General features: G+C 42.2%; 1 protein-coding gene across 2 annotated transcripts in view; it reads left to right on the top strand.

The window, feature by feature from the left end:
- Positions 1 to 4071: 4071 nt before the first annotated feature.
- Positions 4072 to 17923, top strand: part of LGR5 (leucine rich repeat containing G protein-coupled receptor 5) — a 129834-nt gene continuing 115982 nt past the window's right edge. For both annotated transcript variants that reach the window (XM_025284472.2, XM_006062137.3), the window contains exon 1: positions 4072 to 4417. In XM_025284472.2, the coding sequence (XP_025140257.1) occupies positions 4206 to 4417 (212 nt within the window). In that variant the 5' untranslated portion in view covers positions 4072 to 4205. The remainder of the gene's footprint in view (positions 4418 to 17923) is intronic.

Here is a 17923-nt window from a genome sequence, read left to right as displayed (position 1 = left end):
TAGGAAATCATCCGTTTAGCAAGCCCAGAAACACGTACCAGACTGCACTTTACCAGAACTGACTTTAGGAACTTAGTCTGAGAAGTACAAAGGGATTACAGTCCTGGCTTGAGATATTCCCAGACACACCGACTCATGAACAGCCAGACACCTTCCAAAATCGTGAAGGATACAAACAGCTCACCCAGACAAAACACCAAATGGACCTACTTCACCCTACTAACATTATTACATGTAAGGGATGGAGTTGTTTTCCTCTGATGTATCACCAGTATGTATGCGTGAGAGAAACTAGATATATATATATATATATATATATATATATATATATATATTAAGGAGGAAAAGTTGAATATATACTTGTCCCTACTGTTCACATAAAAACACACCATTCTCTGCTCCAACTGGTTCCAGTGACAGTCCAAAAAGACTATAGTTGTTTTCTTTACCAAAATATGTGAATTCTTTTCTCAATAAAACAATAACAAGTCTAAGATTCTATGCAGCTTAAGTCTCTGTATGTTTAGAATTTCCAAGGGATTTGGGAAAGGGTACAGGGGCTTCCCAGGTGGCGCTAGTAGTAAAGAACCCACCTGCCACTGCAGGAGATGTAAGAGACACGAGGTTGAGTTTGATCCCTGGGTAGGGAAGATCCCCTGGAGAAGGGCATGGCAACCCATTCCTGTATTCCTGTCCACTACTAGAAACTACTACTCAGAGGCCTTACTAGAACTTTCTTTTTTATTTGCAGTACACAGGAATCTGCTTTGCTGTATTTTCATTTTATTAGCTAAGGTAAAGTAATTAACATGTGCATTCAGACAACAAAATTACCATTAGAAGAACTATTCTTATTTTCAACTCATATGTTTTAAGGTCTGCAAGACCTTGAATTTCATCAGGTCACACTCAAGTATTCATGCTTCCTGGACTTTTACATTTTTACTAAGCATCTCTGATTGCAAGTGATCACAGAAAAATCCTTACTCATTACCTTAACCAACAAGACAAAACAAAATTGACTGGTTCGTCCAATTGGCAGGTGATGGTGTAGTAACAGCTTTAAAATCAGACATTTAAAAGAGGACCTTAGGATTTTGCTTTTCTCCTCGCGAAAGCTGATGTTCACTTTGTGGTGAGCTCTCTCCACAAGGCAGGATGATGGCTCCCTTGAGCTCCAGGCTTCCTTGTCCTGAACTCATGAAGCCAGAAAAGAGCCTCTCACCCCAGGGTTCGTGACAAGCCCTTAGATGGATTCAGACTGCTCTGCTGGGGTCATATACTTACCCCAGGGGCAGAAAACTGAGACACATGATCGACAGTTCTACCAGAGTCACCTAAGGTTTGGGAACTGTTTCCCAAAGGAAAAGTGTGGCATGCATTAACCAAAAAGAAAGAGGAGAAATGTTGGGCATGTGGAAAAAAAGAAAAAAAGGTTCATTACACTGGTTTCATCCAGCATAGCTGTCTTTCCCCTTGTAACTGAGTCAGAAATCCCAACTCTTTACATAAATTTGTTAACAAGCTTCAATCCCTGAACAGAAGAGGAAAGGCACAAACACATGTGGGAAATTTACTCTGCTCTAGGCCAAGTTTCGGACATTTCCATGTTTAGAACTATGTAGGTGAATAACAATCCTTCTTTACAGAGACTTATACAGGCTCATTCTGTGCTTCCGGTCATACACCAAAACTGTCAGAATCTGGACTCAAATCTAGTTCTACCTGATTCATTCGATGACCAAAGTGCTATACTCTTTTTGGAACCCTGAAGTCATAGAAACTATTAACAAAAGCCCTTAGTAAGATGGTGGACACGATCATATTTGGATGCCTGCGTTGATAAATCAGTCAGTCAGTAAAAATCGGTTAAGTTTCCACTGATTCCATCGATACAGTGAGTCCATTGTAGGAGTCTTCCACATAAAGACAAGTGGCCTAGTCCCTGTCTCCAAAGCTATCACAGTAAAGTTGGGAAAGCAAAACACATATGCATTCAAGAAAACTTTAGGGCTCAGCTGTCTGATATTTAGAACATACACTTTCAATGAGATTCCTAGAATTTCTGTGCAGAGTCTGTGATCTTCCTTAGACTGCAAGCTCCATGGAAGAGGTAACTGGGCCACTGTTGTATCACAACTGTAGCTGTTCTACAAAGATTTGTTGCTTGATGACTAATATAGACTATGGTTACAGAAGGTTTTACAGAAAGAGTAAGTCTTGAATTGCTTTCTTACAAAATAAGTAATCTGAGGCTAAGTTTTTTTAAAGGGAAAGAAAATGAGTAATCAGTAGGCGTTCTATAAATGTGAAAGGAATGGCTAGGAGAAGCAAGAATAAAAGAATTAGCAAAGGCGGACTGGATAAAGATCTATCACAGCATTGTTAATCAGCTATACTCCAATATAAAATTAAAAATTAAAAAAAATAAGCAGAGATACGGTAATGGACGTGATGTGCAAAGAGACAAGTGAAGGACCAGGAAAGAAGCAGGCTCTGCATTGATATCCAGAAACCAGAATTCACTCACAGTTTTCAGCAGCCGCTGTCAAATGTTCCCAAATCTCTGGGCTGCAATATCTTTATTTGCAAAATGAAGAGGATGGGGTATATACAAAGCTTAGCCACTCTCTCCTTCCATCCAATCCAAGGACTCAAGAACTTGCTAATGACAGGATTCATGCTAGAAAAGAGCATGTTCAGAATACTGCCTTAGGTCCAGGAATCTATATATTTTTTTAAAGTTCTACTGGACGTCAGCCGGGCTAGCTTCTTAAACAAAGGAGAGTAAGTACACACAACGACAAAAATCCTTCCAGCTGTAAAATTCAGAAGTTTATATGGGAAACTCAGCAGGATGGACTAAGTGGAAGAAGGCTGAGAGGCCTTAAAAGCCATAAGCGTTCTCCCCCTTCATGAAACCAGCAGGCACTGTGCCCAGAGGGAAAACTGCGCATTTTTGTGAGTTGAAGTGGCAGGCTTGGGCCGTAACTTTTTTCAGCCACTCACTGGGGTCTGCAGACGTCGACGGGCTCTGCACCGAGGCCTTCTCCCAGGAAAGCCCTTCGTCCATGTCCTCCTTGCTCCTGCAGGTTCACTGCAGGTCGCTTTTGAAGAGTATGAGAGGTCGCAATTTGCACTGATAATGGGTCTCACATCTGGGTGGGACTGCACTTATTTAGAAAACCCTGGGACACTTCTAGGATGAAAAGGCAGCCGAAAAAAAGCAAACATCTGCCCCGCATTGCTTCACTAAAGGTGACTTCCAGAGGATCCTAAATCACTTTTTTAAAAAGTCACTTGGACATCTAACCCTATGGGTTAGACAACATTGGAGTGCTTGCTCACGAGCTGTATTTATTTAGCGATTAGCCCAGCGTTTCGATTTTAGGGCAAAAGGCGAGCCAGATCGGGCGGCTTGAGGTAAGGATCAAAAAGGTCACCCATCTTTTGCCTGGGGACGCTTGCCTCCTTACCCCGTTAGTGTGACTATTTTTCTGGATTGGATTTTTTTTTTTCTTTTCCCCCCTTGGGTACTGTATGTAGCCCCTCCATTCTCGGAAGTGGGCGCTGGGGAAGCGTGCAGCATCCTTCGGCCCCTGCATGTCCGTCTATACCCGTCTAAAGCAGGTCCCTTTTGGCTCTCGGCTCCGGGCGGCCCGGACGCGAGAGAGAATGGAGGCGGCCGGGGGCGGGAGGGAGCGAGGTCCCGGGCCCCTCACGCGGTGCAGAGCGCCGGGATCCGCGCCGGGGAGGCAGAGCCGGAGCGCTGAGGACTCTGCTGCACCTCGCGCCGCCAGCCGCCTCCCGCCGCGGAGCCGGGGAGGGAGGGAGGGGGTCGGAGGAGGGCCGCGGGGCCGGGCGGGGGCCGCCGGGCGGCCCGGCTGCGCTGACGTCACCGGGCGCGCGATTCGGGCTGGAGCGCTTTAAAACAAGAGCGTGCGAGCGGAGATGCTGCTCCGCACCGAGCAGGCCGCTGGCAACAGCAGCGCTCACGGCTCCTGCAGCGGCTGCAGCCAGGGCCGCTCACGGACCCCGCGCGGCGGCAGGGACCCGGCCGGGCCCCGCGGCGCTTCTCCTCGGCGGCGCCGCCCTGCCCGCGCCCGCGGAGCCGCAGAAGCCCGCCGAGCTGCTCCTGGCGCGCCACGGTCTGCAGCCCGGCCGACCCTCCCCTCTCGCCACCGCGGTCCCGCTGCCCGGGCACCATGGACACCTCCTCGGTCGGCGTTCTCCTGTCCTTGCCGGTCCTGCTGCAGCTGGCGGCAGGGGGCGGCTCGCCCAGGCCCGGCACACTGCTGCGGGGGTGCCCCGCGCACTGTCAGTGCGAGCCGGACGGCAGGATGCTGCTCAGGGTGGACTGCTCCGACCTGGGGCTTTCGGAGCTGCCCTCCAACCTCAGTGTCTTCACCTCCTACCTGTAAGTGCGCCCCGGCTCTGCTTCGGGAAGCGGGCAGAGGGAGGGAGGCAGGCGGGCCCTCCACCCGTTTTGGGAGCTCTTCGGCTCCCGCGTGCTCTGGAGGGGACGAACGAGGTTGCCAAGGGCGTCTTGGTCAGGTGTGTTTGGGCCCCTGGGAAACGCACGTGTCTTGGGGTAGCGCGCCGACACTTTCTGGGCCCCGCAGAAAAACGGTGGCTCCAAGTGCAACCCCGGGGAAAGCGCTGGTGCGCTGCAGCTTTGCGGTCCAGATCTAGGCAGGTTGCCGCGCGAATTCCTCCGAGTGCAGGCATTTGTCTGCAATGTGGACATCTGTGCCCCTGAACCTGGAACCCAAAGCTGCCCAATTGGTCCCTGCCCCAACCTCCGCCTCCTTGTCCCGTCACGTTCCGCGAAGAGATGGGCTGGAAAAAGTTTCCCCAAAGGAGAACTCCAACTTGTCCAGCTCCAAAGGAACTTACTCTTCATCCCTTGCGCGGTCGTGTGATGTAACCTTTCTCTGTTCTGTTCTGTTCTTTCTCCCCCCCCCCCCTCCTTTTTTTTAATGAAGTGATTAAAATGTGGCAACCACAAACCCCGATTAGAGCTGCCAGAACGTTATCTTTACCTTTGGCTGCCCGAGCCGCCCTTTGAAGTGCCCGCGGCCACTTTGTAATCTTTAACCATCTCCTCCTCCCGGGGAGGAAAGGGAAGTGGGTTTAAGGCAGCGGAGCGGGTAAACAGCGGCGCCCACACCCAAGTGGAGACTTGAAGCACTCTGTCATCCCTCGGGGATCCTACCACCCCGTCTCCCCTCCCCCGCGCCCCCATCACAGTTCCAAAGCCCCAGTTGCGGAGACGAGGCAGCGGCTCCTTTCTTAATTTTGTCTCCGGAAAATCCAGGCCTGGAGGGTAACAGGTGGCTGGGTGGATGAGGTGACCCAAGGGGACCCTGATTCTTGGGAACCGAGGCGACAACTGTCCATCTCCCCATCTGAGGCTCGCTTCCTTCGGGCAGAGAGACCCGAAGGAAAAGGGACCACTCGGGAAAAGAGGCACTCGTGACCGCAAGGTTACACGTCTGCGTTTTAACTCCAGGCACGCCGGTGAACCCACCCCAAACCCTGGCAGTCCCAGTTTCGGCTTCTCTGATGTACCTTGGCAGGAGCAAACTGGAATGTTTGTGAACTTGGTCTTCCCTCTGTTTAGTTGTTTTCTGGAGGGAAGAAACATGAAGAGGCTTGCACAACGCTTTACACTAGATAGTGATTCTTTTTCTAGAGACAGAGTGAGGAAGGAAAAAAAAAATTCTTTTTTGCTTGCTTTGATTTTGTGTTGAAAGGGAGGGATTATCCTGCTAGATTTTAGTATTAGTAGATGGCAGTTCCCCTCCTCACCTACCATAAAACTATTTTGGCTGCTTTCCTTATCTGAAAAGATTATAGAATTAATCTATTTCCCCACAAGGTTTCCCTTCAGTGGCGCTTATTGCATGATGCAGGGATATTTCCAAAGCAATGGAAATCCACTCCCCTAAGTGATCATTGTCTTAAGAACTCACATTTCCTCCTCCTAAACAGCTCTCGGTACTACAAAGTAGTCTGTACTACTTACCTCCAGTCTCTGGATTTAACTGCTAAGTTTAGTGTTTCAAGAATCACGTATTCTTCTGCATGGTGCATTTCTGCTAGTGGTTGGCAGTTGCATTCAAGAGCCTAGAACTGCTCTTGCCCATCACCCTGAAGAAATTGGTTAAATATGAGGGAAGTGTGCAATCCCCCCAAACTCTTAACTATTTAAATCATACAGTTGTTAGAAAACTCCTTAAGCATAGAGAAAATAAATGTCAGGACTCTTTTTTTTTCCCTCTCACTCATTTGTTAGGCTTCTGTTACTAAAAGCTGGCATAAAATACTGCTTGCAGTCATTTCCCACATACCTCAAATGCATTTAACTGCTTCCTCCATGTGCTGGGGAGATCTGACTGCCACTGTTTCCTATCTTGCTATCATTATAGATAATCCCTCAGAGTTAAGATACCATTAGGAAGTTAATTGTCAGCTTTTTCTTGTGCTGTTTGATGACAGCCTATATCTGGCCTAAAGTGAAATTTCTCAGTGTTCTATATAATATTAAAACCCAGCGTGTCTGTGAAACGTGTCACAGTGAACGCCAAATACTTGTATCTAATGGTTAACTTTTCAGGGAATGTGAGGGCTAAATGTAGAAATCAACCCTGAAGTAAATAACCAGACTGATGTTGTCCATAATGAGCAATTTTAGAATCTGGTCTCCTTATCTAAGACAAAATGCCAGAGGCCACTGGATGCTCTGCCTTAGTGCCTTGAGGGGTTTGGGGTTTGAGGGGTTTGACAACCTCAGGAACTCTGCTGACATGAAGGGCAGACGGTGCCCTCTCTTGGTTACACCTAGCATTAAGTAACCATTTCTCCTTTGCTTGTGCACTCACACCCTGAAAGAGAAATCTTTATTTATTCATATCTGAATAAATAAGCTTGTATTTTACTGGTTATATTATTTTAAGAGAAAACTTCTTTTTGCTTTTGAAAAGGAACATGAAGTTATAGCCCAGCTCCACAGGGGGCCCAGTGGTAATGAAGCTTTGATGAGAAAGTTACTGTGTGCAAAGACTAATGTGAGTGAGAGGCCATACTTCTATCTCTTATTGTTTGTACTAAGTTATCACCATTTCTTTGAGTCAAAATGTTATCTCTTAATCTTCCTCCCCTCCCTAGAAGAGAACAAGCATTCCATTTTCTTCAAACAGCTTGATGATGGCAAGTTGCAGCTGTACACATTTGGCAAATAGATTTGCCACAATCTGATAACTGGCTAGTCCAACCTGTAGGTAAGGAAAGTTTCCTAAACCTCTTTATAGGAGGTTAGAGTTATTTTTGTACAGTTTTATAATCTTTCTTCCCTAGAAAAGCTAAACGTTAAGCCAGTCCAAACATTAATATTAACTCTCTTTTCTTACTGAACTGCATTCTCCAGTGGATCTGTAATTGGACCACTGAACATGCGTGGTAGAAGCACTGGTAATTTTCAACCTTAACCTCTCTCTCTTATTCTCTCTCTCACTAATTATGTTCACCCAGCAGAAAATAAGGAACACACCAAGATTAAGACATAAAAACAGACAATACCTGTTTCCAGCGTTTAATACATCTCAACCTACCAGTAGTGATCTGTCAGAAATGAAGTAGTTCTAGCATCTAATCTTATAGATGAGTTGTTTTAATGCATCAAATTGGACATTTGTGCTAATAGGGTCTTAGAAGTAAGCTCTGTGTGCTGCTTTGATGTATCTTTCATCCAGTTAGTGTAGTATCCAAATAGAAAACTAAATCCTAATGAACTTCCTAATATAGTAAATACACTTTTCTTTATTCATCTAGAACATTTTATTTTTAAATGAAAACTGAATTTTTTCCTGCAGTTGCTTAAAAACATGAACATTTCAGCCACAGGCAAATACATGTCACATGAAACAAAGTTATCAGAAGAAAGAATTTTTTTTTAATTTTATCAATTTGGTTACTTTTCTATATGTAACTTTCTAACAAAATTTAATTTTACACACAATTGGTAAAACTAGTTTTAATAAAAACCAATCAAAAACCTTGCTTATAACTAATTAGCGACAGCCCTAGTGTCATACATGTATTGAAAGCATTTAAGATACACTTTAAATTTAAAGAACCTTTTCAGAATCTTCCGTGAAAATTGTTTAATATGTTTCTACTTCCCTTCAAGCAAAGAAAACTATTTTAAATGAAGGAAATTTTTGTACTTTAGAGATGGTTGCAAAAGCCTTAATTGTTACAACAGTCTTAAAATTTAGATCAGTTGCAAACTATAGTGTGCTCTACAACCTACTTGCAAAATTCATTTAAAATATAATGATATCAATTACTTTTCTGCATTTTAATATTCTTTCTTTTTCTCCAGGATGTCTGGGTTTTCCTAGTAGTGTTTTTGTTATGGGGGATAATTATTGAAACTAATTGACTGAGTTAGTCTGAGTGATTTTTTTTTTTTTTTTGAGATAGTGTTTCTAATTCAAGCAATCTTAATGGTATAGATTTACAAAAAATATTTTACTGTGTTTAGCACATACACGACAAAGTTTGTGTAACAATAATGAATTTTTACATATAATTAGCATAATCTTCTATCAGATCTTCAATCTTTTCTCTCTTTACATGTTTTCTTCAAAGTAAAGGTGGAGTTCTGATCAGCAACAAAAGTGGCAATCACAAATGAGTTATTAATAGAAAACTGGAATCAAAAACTGTATATTTTAATATGGAGAAGGAAATGGCAACCCACTGCAGTGTTCTTGCCTGGAGAATCCCATGGACGGAGAAGCCTGGTAGGCTGCAGTCCATGGGGTCGCACAGAGTCGGACACGACTGAAGCGACTTAGCAGCAGCAGCATATTTTAATAATGAAACCGTTCCTACTTGGATGTGCTTGAAAAAGCTTAGAAACACAAAACTAGTCTGTAATTTCTCAAAGTCAAGTTTTGAACTGTTTGATAGTTTTTAATTTCCAAAGCATGTAACTGTCAAAGGTATAGACATAATATCCAAGTAAACAATTAGCTGTCATAAAATTAAAGACATTGCAGAATATTTACAGGTTTACAACTGGCACCTAATATCTACTTACTTTAATAAAACATTTTTATATTTCTTCTATTGAATTTATACATGGAAGTAGTTTTAGCTATAAATTTAAGTATGTTTCCCATTAAACCAAATCATATACCATAAGTTAGAAATGAAAAACAGTAGTGAGCACTGCATTGAGCAATTTTGTCAAGTAATTCTTCTGGTTTTATTCACTTATTTATATAAATTTAGAATAATGCTAAATGGAACATTTCCTTGTGAACACCCCCACAAATGGGTATTTCTGGTAAATTGAATTCTTCATGAGAAGGCAAATTCCTTCCTATGAGATTCAACGTCCTCACTCCTGTTGCAATGTTTCCCTTTATACAGTCTCATTTTGTAGTAGAAAGATGAATCAGACTGGCATTAGAGTCACTGCTGATAGATTACTTATCAAAAATAACAAGCTGGTAATTTAGTCCTATTGCTACTTTTTATGTATCTTAGAATTTCATTTGTTAAATTACCCATGAATTCCAACCTACTACAACTCTTTGATTCCCAGATTCCATCAGCTTCAATCCACAGTTTTATTCAGTCATCATAGATACCAACTACATGTTCAGTGTCACCCATGGAATTCCTTAGCTATGAGAAAAGGAGACACTCCGTAGGCTACAAGGTGGACTGTTTCATAAATGTCTTCATAATGCAAAATTATTTTGTTTCTCCATAGATGACATAGTAGGAAGCAGGTTCATTCTTGAAATCTCTGGCATTTTTTCCCACTTCTTCAAGTTAATTTTTTTTTTTTTTTGCACTGACTCCAGTGGAAATGTCTTATTTGAAAGTAGTAGGTAGAAGAATGTTAATCATTTGATTTCAAAAAAATGGAATGTTATCTAGTAGTAATAGTAAAAGATGGTTAATAGGGTGTTTGAATTAGAAGGTTAAATCTTTTAATTAAAAAATCTTTAATTTTAATTGAGATATAATTGATCTATAACATTAGTGTCAGGTGTACAACATAATGATTCAATATTTGTATCCAATCATGATATGTAAGTCTATAGTAAGTCATAAGCCATAAGTCTGTAGTAAGTCTAAGCCATAGTAAGTCTATCTAGCATCCATTAACCACACCCTGGGTTAACTAAATATTTTTAAGATGCTTTGGAAGCAGGAGTCCTTTCTCATATCCTCGTTCTCAATATTTAAGGTGAATTGACACATCATTTATTTGATAAGATGAATTGACACATTATTTGATTCAGAATGGAGAATTATTTCAAGGTTTTATCTATTCAATATTTAAATCTCAATGTTTAATATGGGTCAGGAAAGCTGGAATTTACTTTGAACATATGCAAAAGAACCATCCATTGTCCATGAAACCATCTTCCTTAAAATCAGATGGATTAATTCTTCAGGAGGTAATGATGGGCTCTCTTTCCTCCAGGGTTTATCTTCCTCCCTAGACTGTGAGCTCCTCCAGGCTAGGAAATTTTTCACTTTATTTCCCAAGTGCTCAGACCAGTACTGGCAATTAAGGGATGCTCAGTAAATACTTGTAACGTTGAATTGAATAGAATTGGCTGAACCAGCTGCTGAAATCCTAATGGCTGAAAGGGCTCAGAGAAAGATGATAATTACTTGTCTGCAAGTAACAGAAAAACACAAATCTGCTGGTATCCCACAATTACAGCTCAGCCCCATTGGAAATATAGTTAAATTGTACTTATCTTAAATGATGCTATGAGTTGTTTAACAGACAGACCAGAATTTACATGTCTAAATTACTTTATTATTGTAATAACAATAATTATAACAGCTGACGTTTATATTATTCTTTCTGAGTGCCCGGCATTATGGGGCTACTTTACTCAATCCCATGCCCCTCAACAACCTTTTGACACAGGTACTATTCTCATACCTGTCTCGAGTGGCCTGTTAGCTTATTGCAAGACTGTTTCCAAGGCTCAAAATGTTTTAGGGCCTCTTTGAAATTATCTTTTATCAGAAAACAAGGAAACCAGCCTTCTAATGTGTCATTATGCCTCACAGTAATTATAATTAGTGCTGAAATGCTTCGGCACATTTTTCTTCTTAGAAACATAACTTATGAAGCCCTCATATGACAAATATTTCTTCAAGGAATCCTAGGAAATGTAGTCTTTGGTTTTTGATAAGATGAGAATAATATTATATAGCTTAGGGCCAATATATTAAGTTTAGTAGCTACCTTTGCCTATATCCACAGAAACTATTTCTCTGATCTCCAAGTCAAAGATAAATTGTGGTGGTGCCCAAGTATTATAAAGAGTGATCAACTGACTAATAACTTCCAAGTTGAAAATGAAACTCTTTTTTTCTGTGACCAGATCTGTGCATCAAATAAAGTAGCTAACTTCTTTGAAACTATATCTCAATTCCAAGAGATGTGAGAGAGGTGTATCCATAGAGCTGATTCACTTTGCTGTACGGTAGAAACTAACACCATATTGCAAAGCAACTGTACTCCAATCAAAATTAATTTTTTAAAAAGAGACATGAACTTTCTTAATAGGCCAATTTTATTTAAGTTTGTGTTTATCTTCAAAACTGGTAAGATAAGATGAATTGACACATCATTTATTTGGTTCAGAATAGAGAATTATTTCAAGGTTTTATCTACTTACCGATCACTATGTAAACTCTGCATGGTTTAACAATTAAGCCAGTGAGACAGACTTCTGTGTATATTAAAAATCTGGATAAGACAGAGAAAAGTCCCTTCCTTCAAACAAAGAAGAACTGAACTATCCATTTAGTTTCTTCAGCCCTTCCATTCATTTGCTGCTATAAACCTGTGTGTTAATCATTTATTATATTACAAAGTCGACATGAAAAACCAATAGTTGACCAATTAATTATAAAGCATATTCAGCATAAAGAACAGCTCCTCAACTAAGAACTGATGTTTAGAAAATTTAGGTTACTTTGAGATGCAATCCCTAAAAACTCTTACAACAGTATGCTTGACTTCAGTTTTCTATGAACAATAATAATTTTAAAATTATAGCAGATACAAACTACTATATATAAGATAGGTAAGTAACAAGATCCTACTGAATAGCATGGGAGCTATATTCAGTATCTTGTAATAAACCATAATGGAAAAGAATATGAAAAAGAATGTATATGTAAAAATTTATTCAGCAATCCCTAATTGTCAAGTGTCTCATTTTTAACATATGCACATTTTTCCATGTTCATTTTGTCCTTCTTTGCTACAGGAGTTTGGCTTCACCTTCTAACAGAGACTGTAATGGTCAAGGAGAAAGAAAGCCATCTCACATGCATGTTACACACACACACACACACACAGAGCAACACTCCAATAAGAAACAGTTTCCTTTGTGCCACTTGCTCGGTGGAATGGGTGGAAATGATACACATTGACATGGCCTGGCAGTGGAGGGCCAGCCCTTTTCAGGGGAGAGACGAGGAGCTGCCTGTGAAGGCACCTTCAGTTCGCTTCAGAAGCTGAAATGCAGAAGACAATTGTCCTGGCAATGGGAGCCCAGCTCCAGCTGAGAACGCGTGCACCGAGCTGACCTTGCTCATCAGCCTGCCAGCTGAGATTAAGCTTTCCTCAAGTGGTCTCTTGTTAGTCCAGCCTTTTCCCCAGTGTTGCTCATCTTTCACTACTGGAAGCCAAGTGTTTCAAACTGTTACTCAATTTTGCAGCCAAATTCCTTTATTTTCTTCTGCCCTCTCTCTGTCTGTCTCTCTCTCTCACACATACACACCAAATGATGACTAACCTTACATGCATGCTTTCCTTTCCAAAGTCCACATTAAGAAGAGAATCTAAGAATTTTTGTTTCACTAAAAAAAAAAAAAAAAACTAGTAAATATTCTTGTGCTCCTTTTTTTTTTTTTTGAAACCTTGATTAAGTAGAACAGGGACCTCTACAAAAGATGTCTCTGCAAAAATAACCTTCCTTTGATCAAAAAAGCCACAAAAGTGTACTTCTCAGGAAAGGACAAAACCACACATGATCTCAAGTGGAAAAAATATAAAGAATTTGCTGAATTTTTAACCTTAGCACATAACAAAGATATTATTTTAAAGTCGGTCGGTTAATGTGGGCTGTGTTAGAACTTTCATTGTGTTATGTTTGGGTTTACCCAGTGTTATTTTAATGAGTTTATTGGGTTCTACACACAAAGCACCACATGGCGCTTAAAGGATTTAGGTTATAAATTTTCTTGTGAGGCACTTACTTGAAGGAACTCTGTTACATAATCCATTGGTCCTTAAATCTATCAGCATAAAAATAGCCTTTCACTCTTTACATACATAAAAGATTATTTAGCTATAAACACTAAATAAAAATTTCCATGGAAGGAGCTACATTCCTTAATCATCTGTTATGTGTATTAATTAAGGTTTTCACAATAAGCATTATTTCCCTGTGAGTGTTGAATGACTCTACAGGATGAGTTTGGAGTCTTCTAGTAAAGACTGAAAGAAGAAATCTCCCTCTTTATTTTCTCTTCTTATTTCCTGTCCTGAAGGGACCCTTAGACCTGCCTGCATTTCACCATAGATGTACTCTATAATTAGTGGTGTAAACTGCCCAATAGAGTAAAACCTAGAAAAAATAGCAAGAGAGATGGAAAAATAAGTGGGGAAATCAGCCACTCGAAGAAACTACCCAGACAGAACAGAGAGAGACGGCAAGCCCTAAACAGACATTCAGCCTCGGATGGTACCCTTCCCTTGGGTTTCTCTTGATGCTTCTCCATCCCTTTCTATCAGACAGTATCAGAGGAGGACTGAAGGACACGTCTCCCTTAATGCAGACACTGTCCCCTGCCAGGACTGCAATCTACAAGATGAAGAGAAGTTTAGAAAGAATAATCTCAGGGATTAAAGTTATCAACCCTAAGCACACCAAAATTGGGGTCTTTGATTTTAAATTGAGGAAGCCACATTACTGTCTCTTTGGCGGGAGACCTGAACTCACTGAATTCCCCATACTCCAGCAGCTGTTGTTCTCTGGGGCTCTGTGCAGTGGAGTCCAGGAGGAAGTTCAAGATCTTTTTTTCATTGAGTCTTCAAGCTCGAGTAACAAAAGGAAATCCCAGTTGAACCAGATTCTCCCAGGGTGTAAGCCAATCTCATTTGAAGATCTCAAGTTTTAGCAACATGATTAACTGACAGGATCCACCTTCCACCCTGAAGCTGCTGGCCTTGAGCATAAAGTCCACTGCCCCAGGGTCTTGTAACAGTGAGAAGTGTCAGATGGATACAGTCTGGTCCCAAATAACTATTACATAGTAATTTGAAGCCCCCTTTGCCTTAGCAGTAGGAACTCCTCAGAACACAGTTAATTGTATAAAGGGAAAAGAAAGGCTGATTTGTGGAGATTTATATTAAGTACAGTAAAATTAATTCAGAGGTTGAGTGACTAGCTATCTACATTTAGAGTAAGTTCTGCTGTAAAGAACTAAAAGGATTAATCTTTTATCCAAAATTACCAGAATTACTAAGCTGTATACCTAAGGTCACATTACATAGTGCAAAATTGAAATTTAATCATGATTGCTAGAGTATTACCCTAATTGCCCAAATAAACAGAATTAAAATCACTTGGATGGATTGCAGAGGTTTTTGAAGAGTCAAAAGCTATATCTAACCATAGGCTTTAGAATAGAAAAGACCTTCAGTTCAGTTCATTCACTCAGTTGTGTCTGACTATTTGCGACCCCATGAATTACAGCACGCCAGGCCTCCCTGTCCATCACTAACTCCCAGAGTTCACTCAAACTCACGTCCCTCAAGTGACATCTCGATGAGATGCCATCCAGCCATCTCATCCTCTGTCGTCCCCTTCTCCTCCTGCCCCCAATCCCTCCCAGCATCAGAGTCTTTTCCAATGAGTCAACTCTTCGCATGAGGTGGCCAAAGTACTGGAGTTTCAGCTTTAGCATCACTCCTTCCAAAAAACACCCAGGACTGATCTCCTTTAGAATGGACTGGTTGGATCTCCTTGCAGTCTAAGGGACTCTCAAGAGTCTTCTCCAACACCACAGTTCAAAAGCATCAATTCTTCGGTGCTCAGCTTTCTTCACAGTCCAACTCTCACATCCATACATGACTACTGGAAAAACCACAGGACCTTAGAGTTGCCCTAATCCAACACCTTCATTTCCACAGATGATGAAATTCATGTTCATAAGAGGTAAACAACATGCCCCAAATCACATAGGTGGTGAAGACGGGATTGGAACCCAAGTCTCCCAGAAACTTCAGTTGAATGATTCTTTTTTTCACGTTTTTGCACCAACGCCAGATACCCAGGTGAATTCTAAATACTCCATTAGTTCTCTAGATGTTGCCAAGTATCCTGTTGTTTATGCATGATATATGTTCATTTCTAGGTGTGTGCTTGAATCTTAACCCAATAAGATTTTGTTCCATTGCAGATACAGATAAAGTTCTCTCTCACCTAAAAATCTGTATGGCAGAGAGAAACAATCAGGTTTAATTTGAGGAATAACAATGACCCAAGTTTCAGTTCATGGTCAGTAAACACGTCTTTATTGTCATTTAAATTTCACTTGGGATTTTAATTTGACCAAATTCAGGTTGCCTTCGTATCTGTTGTGCCTGTTCCCTTTCTCCTCTAGCCCTGAAATTCAGGTTCTCCTGATTTTTTGTGTGGATAACTTGCAGTCTCCTGTGTTGGTTTGCATAGAGCCCCACAACACACACGCACTCCCTGCCACCCCATGAGTTTGTCCAGGAGGCAAGTCTGTTCATGTCCCCCCTCCAGTCCTTTAGTGGTTTCCCGTGGCTTTCACAGTAAACTTTAACTCCTTAGTTTAACCTACAGAATCACCGTGTCGCGCCTCATCCGCCACCGACAGACTCTATTGTCAGCCCTCCCCTCCTCAGTCCCATGTCCTCCCGTCTCCAGCCATATCCAACTACATCCTGTCGTTTCCCTGTTTCAGGCCTCCAGCTTCTCAGATGTGTCTGTCTCTGCTTGGAATGCCTTTCTTCTTCTTCATCTTCACAGCTTCTGTGAGTCTTCCCATATTCAGTACAAGCATCACCTCCTCTAGAGAGTTTTCTGTGACCCGCCAGTCCCTGGTGCTTCCACATCATGCTGAGCCCAGCCCTGTCCCAGCACACATCTCTCATGATTACCGTGCTCGATCTGTTCTCACTACTGGACTCCATATACCCCTTGATTCTCTTAGAGCAAAGAAGAAAGGAGTCTTCCTGGATTAGAACACAGAATCTCTGTGTACCAACCATGGTTTTCATTTTCTGTATTTTATGATGCTTTGTTATCTTGGGCCCTTGCATACCCAGGAGGGACAGAAGGGCTATCTAATCCTGGAGATAGCACAGCAACTCCCCTGTAAGTGTGCCTTTCATGTGCAAACCAAGCAACACAAGCCCACACCCCACCACCTTCTTTATCAGGCTCTTGCAGGGATTTTACCCTCTAGGTCAATATTTCCTGTGCTAATCCCCCCTGGGCCAGCTACCAGATAACCCTGGGCCACAGCTACACCTTGAGCCTGATGATATTATTCAAACTAGCCGATTTCAAGTCTGCTTATCCTGCTCATTCTTCCCATGGGAACGACAATAAAGGCTCTAACCCCTGCTTTCTTCCCTCTCCTTCTATCACCCATGTGGTCCTGACCCGATATGTCCGCCTGGTCTTGGCAACATGCATGCTAAGTTGCTTCAGTTGTGTCTGACTCTTTGCAATGCTATGGACTACAGCCCGCTAGGCTCCTCTGTCCATGGGATTCTCCAGGCAAGAATTGGAGTGGGTTGCCATGTCCTCCTCCAGGGGATCTTCCTGATCCAGGGATGAAACACACATCTCCTGTGTCTCCTACACTGCAGGCGGATTCTTTGCCCCTGAGCCACGGGGGGAAGCCTGGCAACCGTGAATGACAAGCTGTCTTTTGCTAGCAGTCATCTTGAGGTCTAAGGGCGACACCATACCTGAATAACATGAAAACCTACATCTCCAAACCCCTTTGCCCCTGCACGCCTGTGCCTGGTCAGCTTCAGAAGCAGCTGCGGCTGCAGCGCACTTGAGGGAGAGTCGGCCCAGTTTTCTCTCTTTAGGGGACCCGCCCTATTCCCTTAAACATTGCATAAGGCTTGTCTATCATCCATGCCTAAGATATAAGGTGCCGCCAAATGTGTAACAGGGAGATGAGCTGATAGAATCTCAATGTGGTGACCAAGAAATACTTCCCTCTAAACTTGGCAGACAGCCTTGTTTGTAAATTCCCAAGACAGAAAAAACAAAAAAAAAGTGCTCTTTAAGGGAGACTTCCCTGGTGACCCAGTGGCTGGGACTCCAAGCCCCTGGTGCAGGGAGCCTGGGTTCGGTCCCCGGTCAGGACCCCACATGTCACAGCTAAAGAGTCCGCCTGCCACAGCGAGGATGGAGGGTCCCAAGTGCTGCAACTAAGACCTGGTACAGCTGAATGAATAAAATGTTTTTTGCAGTGCTTTTTAACACTCTTACCGCCTGTGTTTTCATATGAGTCTCATAAAAGTTATGAATACCCCTATTTTAGAAATGAGAACATCTTTTGACAAAGCTCACAGCCTCGTCTTGAATAACGTTAGCTGCTTACTCCGGATCTCAGTTTTCTCATCTGTAAAATGGCAACAGTAATGGCATTTACCTCACTGAATTGTTGTGACAGCTGGTAAACTAAGATATGTAAAAATTTTTCCATCGTACCTCCCATGAGGCCCACGCATAAAACATTAAGTGCTGTTGGTTTTGTTGGTCATGGTGGTACAGTTGGTATAACACTAAACCCATGTTTT

Source organism: Bubalus bubalis, chromosome 4 (genome assembly GCF_019923935.1).
Source record: "Bubalus bubalis isolate 160015118507 breed Murrah chromosome 4, NDDB_SH_1, whole genome shotgun sequence".
Lineage (NCBI taxonomy): Eukaryota > Metazoa > Chordata > Mammalia > Artiodactyla > Bovidae > Bubalus > Bubalus bubalis.
This window is presented reverse-complemented; position numbering and strand designations above follow the sequence as displayed.